This window comes from Prenolepis imparis, unplaced genomic scaffold, assembly GCF_030444845.1.
Source record: "Prenolepis imparis isolate NDT839.2.m4 unplaced genomic scaffold, iyPreImpa1.0 SCAF_15, whole genome shotgun sequence".
Classification (NCBI taxonomy): Eukaryota; Metazoa; Arthropoda; class Insecta; order Hymenoptera; family Formicidae; genus Prenolepis; species Prenolepis imparis.
Window position 1 is genome coordinate 4,782,709 of NW_028141173.1, and position 12,453 is coordinate 4,795,161.

Below are 12,453 nucleotides of genomic sequence, written 5' to 3' on the forward strand. Positions count from 1 at the left end.
GCGCTAAATTATTGCCACCTAATTGCGTTGGGCACAAATTGAGTTGGCGTTGATTAGCGCTGATTAACGTTGATCTTTCAGCGAAAGGCCGAACCATTCAAGGCGGAACCATTTTCGACCCTCTCGTATCAAATCAACGCACAGCGGGACAACAATAGGGACCCATCGAGATCGGTCGAGCATGTATACTCTTTCAGGTCACAGGTCACGCGTGAGTAAACTTAACGGCTAGGAGCTTTGTACCACCTTGTAGTCTCTTCAAGTCCCAAAGAAAACGAAGCTTTTTAAAAGAGGGAAGAACTGATGGATCACGAATTTTAAAGATTGTAAAAGCACCAGAGAAAAAGAGAGAAAGAGCAATCGTATTTTAAAAATAAAAATAAAGCCAATATTAATTAATCGTTCAATTAATCGTTTGAATTTTTTTTTTACTCGAAGTATTTGGTTTTAATATTGGAAATATTCGAAAACAATTTACAATTTTATGCCCACACAAAAATCGTGCAAATTATTAAATGAAGAATCGAAATAATTACAATTTCGATATTCACGTTCACAAAAATAATCTCTTCACAGTCTTACAAAATTATTTATATATTTTTATCTATTTAATATACCGATTTAAATTTTGACAATTGAATAAAATTTTACAATAAAAATAGCATTATTGTTTAATTTAAAAATTAAAAAATTAAAATTTATACTATATTTGTCGATACGATACACACAGAATAATATGTATATACGTCGAGCTTGGAGCTTGGATTCGCAATCACATATCCGTCGTTCGATTCAAACCTCGCGGAGAAAGGCGCCTCGCATTAGGGTCGCCTCCGTAGAAACGGATATTAGAAAACGACTCTATGCACCATGATCTTAAACCTCTCTACGATCACGCCGGCCTCGACGGAACGTGGCTGACAAATCGCGTGAATCGATAACGCGTATATTCCGCGACCTCGATTCGCTCACCCAAGGATAGATATCCCCGTGTGTCAAGTCCTGACAATGGAGACAATCTCGCGGCTCTAAATGAGAGTTGCTGCGACTTTATAAATCCACATCTACGCTTTCGCCTAAAATTTATGCCCACGCGCGAATTGCTAAATCAGGGATGCTGAAATCATTACAATTTCCATATTCACGTTCACAAGCGCGAAAATAATCTTATTACGATCTTACAATATTATTTATATATTTTTATTCATTCAATGCATCGACGATCTCAATTTTGATAATTGAGTAAAATTTTATAATAAATATGCCCACCCAAAAATCGCGCGAATTGTTAAATCAGGGATTGAAATCATTACAATTTCGATATCCACGTTCACAAACACGAAAATAATCTTATTACGATCTTACAATATTATTTATATATTTTTATTCATTCAATGCATCGACGATCTCAATTTTGATAATTGAGTAAAATTTTATAATAAATATGCCCACCCAAAAATCGCGCGAATTGTTAAATCAGGGATTGAAATCATTACAATTTCGATATCCACGTTCACAAACACGAAAATAATCTCTTACAATATAATTTATATATTTTTATCTATTTAATGCAAAGACAATCTCATTTTTGATAATTGAATAAAATAAAAAATATGTAAAAATCAGATAATATTAATATTTATATAATTTTTTTATTTACCCCTGAATGATGTTGATAGAGCCAACAGGACGGGAGATATTAATATCCAGGTAAATAAAAAAATATTTTATCTCGTTGAGATCTATTCTCCTTATTATACAATTTCGTTTTTAATTTTTTAGCAGTAGAACCTACACACAGATTGCATCAAAGAGACGAAATTTTGAAAATTTAATAACCAAAATACAACAACTAGGATGTGACTCAATTTTGACATTGAGTATTTTATAATAAATTTATGCCCACCCAAAAATTGCGCGAATTGTTCATCAAGGATCGAAATCATTACAATTTCAATATTCACAGTCACATACACAGAAATAATCTTTTACAATATAATTTATATATTTTTATCCATTTAATGCATGGACAATCTCAATTTTGATAATTGAGTAAAATTTTATAATAAATATGCCCACAAAATTTTATAATAAATATGCCACAAAAATTGCGCGAATTACTAAATCAGGGTTTGAAATCATTACAATTTCGATATCCATGTTCACAAACATGAAAATAATCTCTTATAATATAATTTATATATTTTTATCCACTTAATATTCTATATACTTATCGACAATCTTAATTTTGACAATTGAGTAAAATTATGCCCACACAAAAATCGCCCCAATTATATTAAATAAAAAATCGAAATCATTACAATTTCGATATTCATAAAAGTAATCTCTTTACGGTCTTATAAAATTATTTATATATTATATTTTTATCCATTTAATGTGCACCGATTTAAATTTTGACAATATTGAATAAAATTTTACAATAAAGATAGCATACTTGTTTAATTTGAAAAATTTCAAATATAAATTTCTAATTTAAATTATGAAAAAAACGTTGATTTAACAAAATTATATCGCTTTCATAAGTTTCATAAGAGCTTTTACGCTATGAATTTAAAATTAGAAAATGTTTAATTTAATTATAAAATTTAATCAAAGAATCGTAGGGGCACTCTTAAACAAATCATCAATATTCTAAAGATATAAAATTATATTACGTCGCTTGTGCGAGAATAATTTCAGCAGAAATTCAAATTATCTTCCCTGTTTTTCAAAGCAATATTTTCACACATATTGCGGGCTATTCACCCTGCATCACCGCCCACGCCATTTGCAACTCTCGTTGATTATAATGAACTACCCTTTCCCTCCTCCTCCCTCTCCCTAATAATCGCAATTACACTCATTGACTTCGATCGATATAGAACATTTCATCGGCTAGCAAACGCTAATTGGACGTCGCTCTTTAACATTCAATAGTCGCGAATTTCCACGAGATCTGTATATTCACGGAACTCTCTTTATTTATACCACAATCGGTATAATTTTAGTAAAAAGCCTTACAAGATATATGTATATAAAGAAAGTTACGAGATCTCTCACTTCCTCCCAGCGCGACTACTTGATATATATATGTATAATAAATGTATATTTATGATTGCAAAATGAATGCAATTGAAAAGGCGTGTACGTGCGAATCGAATTTTAAATGAGAAATTCTTTTTTAAATATTTCGAGTCATCTAAATCTCCATATCGCCTAATTACTTTTACTCGCAATCATTATACGTATAGAGTGGTTAAAACATGCAACGACATTCTTCGAAAAGTGTAATAGTTAACAAAGAAAAACGTTGAATATGAATACCTGAATAGCTTTTCAATCGTCAACGGTTTAAAAAGCAATTCGACCATTTCGGCGAATTATTCTGCGTTAACGATGCAAATGGATATAGCTTATTCTTCGTCTAGTAATACCTTATTGTTCAGCCAACTTTTAAAATGAACAGAGACTAACTCAAACATATATTTCATACCGAAATTCTATAAAACCCGCGAAATAAATATGGCGCTCAAAATCGAGTACTTTACTCCGCGGACAATTTCAAGCGGAACTCGAGCCAGCACATTCAATGCTGCAAAATTTTCCAAAAAGTCGCGGAAAGATACGGTATTATTACACATATATATCGAATTCGCGAGCGGAGGAAGAATCATTTCGCTTTTTAGAGACAAGATACAGTCTATATATAACGAATACCCCGGTGCACTTGTCGATTCGATTCGCCCTCCGCGCGCGATTTCACCCACCCACCATTTCGCCGAAACGACGTACATAAAAATCGATCGACTTACCGGAAGAAGAGCGGGCTGGGGTTCTAATCTCTCGCTGTGCTCTCTGCCTCCGCGGAGAAACCACCCGGGTCGTGAGATTGATAAACGCGCGAGGATTCGGCTCCGAGACTAAGACCGGTAGTGACGCGAGCTCGTTCAGGTACGGACGGAGAGTGAGTATCGCGGATCGCGGATTACGTGCCGATGCGTCGCGAAGTTGTCCCGAGACTGAAACGCCGCGTGTGCGCGCGCCGCCGCGTCAATGAAAGCAACTCCCACGCGCGGGCGACACGCGCGCGGCGTGAAGTTTGCCCCAATAGGGGGACAACACGACGGCGGGAGTATGATCTCGTCTCTCGTGTGTTTGCGTTTAAATTATTAATTTAATTTTTCGCGTTTTCTCAAATTATTTGGTGGGGCACAATAATATTTAAGAAAAGAGAGATAATATATGAGAGGATAATACATATATAACAAATATATAATAAAATATGAAAATAATATATAAGTATATAATATACGTAAATACACTTATATAGGAAACGCGCGTTAGGACGTAAAAAATTGAAAAAGTTATTTTCTTTTCATGTCAGAGATATAAATTTATCGCGCGCTTTACGATAATAATGAAACTTGATTTAAATATCATTTATAATTGATATTAAAAGTTTCTAATAAAAATGTTTGTTACCACAAATTAAAATGTTATTTTGAAAAAGAGAGAGAAAAATTGATATTAGTATTTATTCAGGAAAGACAAATTTTGATCATTTTTGTGTTTTAAATTTTTTGCGCGCATATAAAAACAAAGACTAAGTGCCAAAAGAATTAAGAAATTTTTCACGAAATTCTCAAACAAATTTCGCCTATTAAAATCGAGCTAAAATTGCGCGTATCTTAATTAAATCGATTAAAAATTGAAGTGAAAGCTTTTTCAATATCTCTTGTTTTATTTGTTTGAACTGCAACTTTATTTCATTCTGCAGTTCACAAAAATATAGGCAATGTGCGAATGATTTTCACAAAGTTTCGCAATATTCACACACCGGAAGCGCGAATATATTGCACAGTTAGCTTAGTAATTGCATAAAGGAGAAATCTCAGTTTCGATTTCATTAAGAAAACCACTATCTACTGATACGGATCCTATCGCGCCAAAAGACTAATTAAAAAAATTAGATTTCCATTCTCGAGTAAAATCACGTTAGAAAATTGTAGAGAGTATAAATTTTATAAATAAACATTTATTTTCCGATTAATATGTATAACGCGGAAAAACTAACAATCACCCTCAATATCGGAAAATTATTAGCAGCAATTATTTTGCGCGTTATATGATTTTTTTTCGCGTTATACGATATAATTATAAGCGCAAATTTAATACTTCATGCACGTGCTTATCTGGAATCCCGATTTTTCAGGATATTAAATTTTTATACTTAATTCTCAGTGTTTAAATTCTCGATTACAAAAAAGTAAATTATAGAAAATAAAATCATATATAGATAAGCTCACGAAAGAGCATCTTTCAATAATCAGTAGTCACTTTACGAATTTTATTCTTTGTGTTAAATTAAACTTTAATTTTTAATATATTAATGTCTCAAACTAAAAGTCTAGTTTAAATAATCACAACGTTTGACATTAAATTTCAGACAATCTTAACGCAGAAGCGAATGCAGTTGTTCAATAATAAAACTCGATATTTCGTACATGAAGATTTTGATAATTTAATAAATAAATAAGATTTTCATTTTAGGTACTCACGATTTCGAAGTATCCATAGATGCTAGATAACTTCAACGAAGAGTCACGTGTGATGTATCTGCTCTCACATAGGCGCGCCGACGTCATCTGTTTTTAATTGTCATTTTCCGCAACTCGCGTATTGTCTGCAAGCAAAAAGAATTTAAAAGGTTTAAAAGACTTTCGTAAAACTTATCCGAGCGAAGATTTCCTCGGCAAAACGAGTTTGCAGTTATCCATTCGCAATTGTTAATCATTCGTTTCCTTATTCGGTTTCTTATTGCGTCCCCATTGTCCTTGTCGTAACATGCTTTCTCGCCTACCTATTTGCAGATAAGCACGTGCACACACGTGTACGCATTATAACCTGGATACTTCCTAGGTTCATAAAAGAAATTCTCCAACCCTTTTTCCTTTGACCGCATTATGCAAAATCGATGCATGAAAAACTCTGAGCGAACATTATGACGTAGCTTCATTGTATACGTCATCATATTCGCTATTTTAAATATATTATTACGTCAAAGAATGTGTAATACTTTTATTACGTTAATATATAGGCGTTACTTTTTACTTTAACATCGATATTTACTACGATGTAGGCGTAAGACAAATATAATGACCATTCAAGGTTTAGCCGAGACCGTTTTAATAAAATCCTACGATGTGTCTGTGTGTGACATAATACTATTTTTAATAAAACTCGATAACGTGTTTCTTATCGTGTCATCCGTTACCATCATTCTGTGTATAAAAAAAGTCGCCTATACTTATAGAAAGAAGTATAATAGCAAAATTTCAATTTAAGCTCATAAAAAAAATGCGCAAGAAATCCTTAATTATACAATAATTTAATATCTCCTAATATGTAATAATTTAATATATAATAAGACTCAATTTTCTATAGTATTATATGATTAACGAAAACATTGACATTTTGCCATTGCACTTTATTGTAGAAGATCTTATTGTGTTATGCAATGAATATAATTGCTTACTAAAATTCTAATTTGATATATAATGCATAATATCGAAAGGCATTAACCTTTTTGGCATCCTGCAACGTCGTGGGAACGTAGTGGGCATTGATCGCTTGCGCCATAGTACAGTAGTCACGATACAAGATATATTGATCCTTCAAGCATCGCCTGATCGCCGAAACTCTCTCCCGAAGCACGACATGCTGATCGTCCAGCTTTGATTCCAAGTCGATTGCGTCTAGGAAGGGAATATCAATTTTTATCGAAACATGCATAACTAAATCAAGGATATATTTATGTACAGAGAATATTTGATAATATATTTAAATACATTTGTATAACGCATCTATCTAAATGCGAAGTACATTTAATATGTTCTTCATGTGGCTGTACGTTGCTAGATCCTAGTGGTCTATGTTCTCATTGTTTCGATACAATGCAGATTCTTTCTATTCAATGCTAGAATTGCAATTGTCAATGCGTTCACCGTAGCATAGCTAACTGCACTTCGCATTCAACAAAATATGTATATAAACATCGCGAAAAAGCGAAAGAGAGAAGACAATGCAAAAGATTTTTAATTAAAATTAAAAACGAAATGAAGAATAAGTAAATCGACAATATAATAAAATATAACAATTCGATCTACTTATCGAGAGAAAATGTGAAATAGAATAGCCTATAAGAGCCGTTTTAATGTATAAATATTCAATGAAATAAAATTGTTTAGGAAAATTAATTTATATAAGTTTTTCTTTTTATCTATATGTACTTACCAGGCAGCTTAAATTCCGCGATCCTCGGAAATTCCAGGGGACTGAAATAACTTTGAGTAGAATCTGATTCTAGTCTTGAATTCTTTAGTTCCTGTAGATATTTTTGGAGGTCTTCCCGTTCCTGCTGCAGTCGCAGTTCGACAATGCGTTTCCGAAGTCCGCGCATTTGTTTCTCATCAAACCTTAAAGTCTTGTCTTCCTTACGACTTCCGGTATTACGAGCTTGCGCTGACTTTGAATTTGTAACTTTGCTTTTCTTCTTCTTTTGACTGCTAGATTTACGATCATTACAATCATACTGAAAACATAAGAGAAAATAATATTAGAGATAGTAGTAATAAAATAGTCATTTTTTTTGCCAAAATATATCACATAATTATTGCGTAATAATTTTTTCACATCGAAAAAATGCGTTAACTAATCATCTCTTTATTGTATTATTAAAAGTAACGCGCGCGAAAATATTTTTTTGTGTATTATTATTTCTAGATTAAGTTAGACACATCTACAACTGTAAAATGCATAATCTTGTACAAAAATTAAGATAATAGAAAAATACTTCCGAGAAATTTAAATTTAAAAAAAATTTGCCATTAATCTAATAATTATGCAGAAGAAAAAAATACACAACACTAATACTTACCATTTTATTTTCCTCTGAAGAGCGACGATTTTCGTTTTCTTGTCTTGTTTTCATTATATCCTTGATCTCAGATTCTGTTTTGCTTTCGGAAGATTTTTCCAACGCTTTTTCCGCGTTTCTCGAGCTCGCGTATCTCTTGACCAGCGCATCAAATGCATCTTTGTGCAACTTTCTCAACACTTCTTCGGCGTCCTGGGAAATGCGTTGACCCGAGCTCTCTTCGAAAATGTTTTCTTTTTCTGTTTTAATTTCCTCCGATGAATTAGATTTGATTATGTCTTCCTCATTTGCCGCAGGCGGTCCAGTGATATTTATCATTGCGCGTTCTCTTATTTTGTTCAATGCTTTCCCGCGATCTTCCTGCCCGCTTTCTTGCCGAACAGAAGTCATCCTGATCTCCGGTGAGTTTTTCTTCTCGTCTGTCTTCATCACATCACCGACTCCGGTCAACGACTTCGAGTCAGATATGGTTTCATGGAAGATTGTGGCTGAAAAATTCGTCGAATCAATCGCATTAAACTCATCTTTGTAAAACATGACGATAGAATTTTGTCGAAAAAAAATTTTTAAAGCTGCCTTCTAATGAGAAATAATTGTCACTAGTTTGGCACAATTACAAATTGGTGTATTATTTAAAAATTTAATTGAAATGAACTTTATGAGTATTTCAAAAATATTCTATTAATAAGATAAAAGATAAAGTAATTAATAATTATGCATATATTGATAAAAAGATAAATTTTAATTTTAAATATTATATAGATTGTTAAATATTATAAGAATATGTAAATGTTATTAAGATAAATATTAATTAAATAGATAAATTAATTAGATAAATATTAATTAAAAAGTTAAATTGTTAAATATATTTACTATTTCTGTTTAAATCAATTTGCCCAAGAATATACATATCTCAAAATAGATTTCCTGATAGTAGCATTCTGTAAAATTGAATTGACTCTAATATTGACGCTGAAATCAATTTATTTAGAACATATTATTTATTTTACCATTTGAAACGTTTGTTCTGAATGACTCTGGTTGATGAATAATATGTTGTCGATAGCGTTTCTTCGAGCTGGGGAAGTTTGGCGATTTTATCAAGCGTACGTTCACGTTATCTGAAGTCTCCTTGCTCTCAAGGTCATTGGCATAATTGGACGGATCTAAATTCACTTCAGTTGCATTTGGTTTTGAAGCCATAGGTTCAATAACGTCCCTGCAATAGAATAAAATATTGCACAGAACCTTTCCACTCCGATAAAAATTTAATGGTTTCTCGAGAGTATTGAAACTTTGTCACTTCACATTCGTGCTTATGATTATAAATCACTGATAAGGATCGCAACATATATCACGAGCTGTGACCTTTCCTGTCATAAACATTACTGTTAACACTGCTCTACATATTACAATGTATTTTGAGAAGCAATATAACATCAATGATAATTAAGGTATTAAGATAAATAAGGTAGTAATATTTATTATGTTTGTTCTTCAAATTTAAAATGTAATTATTAATTCATAATTTCTAATAATTAATTAATAATCATGAATTACACTGGATTAAAAAATTCAAAGTTAAATTCTTTTTATTTTAATTTCATAAAAAATAATTAAATTTTGAAATTAGCAAGAGATCAACTATCTTTTCTTATTTTATATTATTAATATAACTATTATTATTGACGTAAAAGATTTCATGCATGATTATTTATTTAAGATAAAAATATATTTATGGAAAAATGTGATACTGTCAAAAATGGTAATAAAACTAAATATAAAAATAAAAATAATATCCCTAATAATGTATCTATTAATTAAATTACCTGTTGTTCTTGTTATTTTGATGATGTTTATATTGTTCGAGTAATGCTGTGCCGATTTTCTTTACACTAGATCCTGGTGAATCTATTTTTTTCTTCTCATCGATCATGCTTTCGCGCTGCGATTGTGATCGCATGGTCGAACTCGAAACGTCCTCGAAGGTGTCGTTCGCGTATCCGCTTTCAATTGCCAGCTGACTCGGAACTGTCTCAGAAGCGTTTTCGGCTACCGAATTTTTGATAGAATCGTTGGTTTTAGCCGTAATACTTGTCTTGACGCGAGAAAGTTCCGAAATAATTTCACTGCCGTTGTCCACTGTGCCGATCGATTCCTCGATAACGCTATCATCGCGCAAAGACCTCGAGCGATTCGAATTCCGATCAATAGCCGCTTTCGGTATTTTAACGACCGCTTTTTCTTCGATCGAACGCTCTCTCGATCTCGGGCCAGAACGCACTTTCAAAGTCTTTTCATTGGATTTTTCAAGCAATCTCGATTGCTTCGCGATCGACGAATTGCCAGATGATGCTTTTCCCCTTGAAATTTCCGATGATTTATCGGATTCTCTCCCTTTCTCGAACTTCGCGGTCGTTCTTGTCTTTTCTTCGCGTCTGGAAGATTTATCGCTGGCCGTGGAAGAGTTTCCACGTGATGTTTTAGAGCGCGAGAGTGATTTCGACGAAATCATCGAGTCATCGAGCACGCTTTCGATCGAGCTGTTCTCTTGAATACTCGTTACATCTGAGATGAGACTTTCTTGCTTTCCTGCGAAACGCGGCGATTTATCTTTCGACGGAATCGTGACATCAAGGTCGGCTTGGTCGGCTTCGTCGACGTCTTCGATGAGAAGTTCCGGACTCATCTTGTCCAGCGTTGATTTCTTACTCTCCGATAAAAGTTTCGTTTCCTCCTCGCGTCTTTTGAATCGCATATCCGGTATCTTTATGTCGAGCTTGAGCTTCCTCGACGATTTCTTCGATTCCGCCGAGAGATTTTCCGAAGGAATTATCGAGACGCTGCTTATCGAGTCCGTGTCCTAACCACAAGAAATGCAAAATATATATTAGTACATATCATATCTCATTCTGATTTTCAGAAACACTGAGTTTTATTTATAACCTAAAACTTAATTCCAATCTCTAAAAATTGTCTTAATTTCGTTTAATATTCAAATATATTATTAAAATAAAAATTAAATTAAATAATTTATTAAAATAATAAATTTTCCTCTATTTTACATACGAAGAAAATAAATGAGTGAAAATGGAAAATATATATATCATAAAAGTATTTCTTTATATCTTTTCTATAATATATTTATAAAACTTCATCATGGAATTCCAATTTCACAAGCTCTTTTTTCATAATTCTTTTTAATTTTCTGTCTTTTCTTCGTTTTCAGAAATACTGCTTGTGAGGTTATAACCTAAAACTCATATATAATCCTAATCTCTAAAAATTGTCATAATTAAATATTTGAATATGCAATTATTATGTTCCTTTATACATGAAGCCTTTATTATTATTACATACGAAATAAATAATAGAAAATAATAAAAAATTAATAAAAATGAACAAAAATAGAAAAAATATATATATCAAAAATATTTCATCATATATTTTTTAAAACTTCATGAAATTCTTGTCCCGTAGATTCCTTTTTCGGAATGTTTTTTAATTCTTTTACTTTCTTCTTTATTTTTAATAATGTATACTTACTTTTTGACGATTCCATTCGTCACGTTTCATCTTGTATTTTTCCTCAATTTCTTTCAAACGTGCCAGCGCGGCATTCGCTTTCGAAGAGAGCATTTTTCCTCTCCTTTTTTAGCTTCGAGTATTCATTCGCTAAATTTAGCCGCCGAATTCTTCGCTGACTTTTGTATCACTTGTAAATTTCAATTATTCACGAATTAGAGCGAGAAAAAAGATGAGGTTTTGTTTTCAAGTGAGTCACGGCAGATCGTTCAGCTCGTTCTCTAGCGAGTTTACCTTTTCGTTGCCAAGGAAGCAGCCTGTACAACATACATAACAATATACGTATTGTAACTGATATGAATGTATTATAGATTAGAATGCTATCAACGTGTTTTTGACATGACTCTTAATGACATCTCGATAACAATCGTCACTAATTAAAGTTTCACGTAAAATATATTTATTGATAAGAGCTTAGAAAATACTCGAACTCCTCCTACCCTATCTCAAGGTTATCCTTTAGTCAGAGATATATTACAAAAGTACACAATTATACCTCGATGTTGATAAATGCATAGAAATAATGATAGCTCTTAATAAATCCCAATTTAAAAAGTTAAGATAAAAACAACGAATATTACCTTCGATTTCAATTTTCTGTACACGCAATTCGAGATGTACGAAAGTTATAACAGGATACTTCTCATGAAGTCGCTTTGAAACTGGCGCATCCAGATAGCGACGCAGCCAGCCAATCAGCTGCTCCCGTTGCATCTCATGTAAATCAGACTCTTCTCCCCGAAAGCTACCGTATCGACGACAGATAAGCGGGCGCGATAAGACACGTCGAGGTTATGTGCGACGCGGCATGACGCAAACTGCTGCCACAGTGTGGCGCAACGTCGGCAAAGCGTGGTCGGCGCTGATTGGTCGGCGCGCGTCCGCCAATCAGCGCGTTCCATCTGTCTAGCCTGATGGCCGCTAAACCTACC

The 12,453-nt window shown here is 33.0% G+C and overlaps 1 protein-coding gene across 1 annotated transcript in view; it reads right to left on the reverse strand.

Annotated features, from left to right (window-relative positions):
- Positions 1 to 12,361, reverse strand: part of LOC145946286 (uncharacterized) — a 38,050-nt gene extending 25,689 nt beyond the window's left edge. The window contains exons 1-8 of the mRNA XM_083055824.1: positions 12,103 to 12,361; positions 11,483 to 11,778; positions 9,766 to 10,799; positions 8,947 to 9,155; positions 7,937 to 8,424; positions 7,294 to 7,591; positions 6,583 to 6,755; positions 5,559 to 5,683 (exon numbers count right to left, since the gene is read on the reverse strand). Coding sequence (XP_082911950.1) covers positions 5,642 to 5,683; positions 6,583 to 6,755; positions 7,294 to 7,591; positions 7,937 to 8,424; positions 8,947 to 9,155; positions 9,766 to 10,799; positions 11,483 to 11,575 — 2,337 coding nt within the window. The 5' untranslated portion in view covers positions 11,576 to 11,778; positions 12,103 to 12,361 and the 3' untranslated portion in view covers positions 5,559 to 5,641. The remainder of the gene's footprint in view (positions 1 to 5,558; positions 5,684 to 6,582; positions 6,756 to 7,293; positions 7,592 to 7,936; positions 8,425 to 8,946; positions 9,156 to 9,765; positions 10,800 to 11,482; positions 11,779 to 12,102) is intronic.
- Between the last annotated feature and the right edge of the window lie 92 nt (positions 12,362 to 12,453).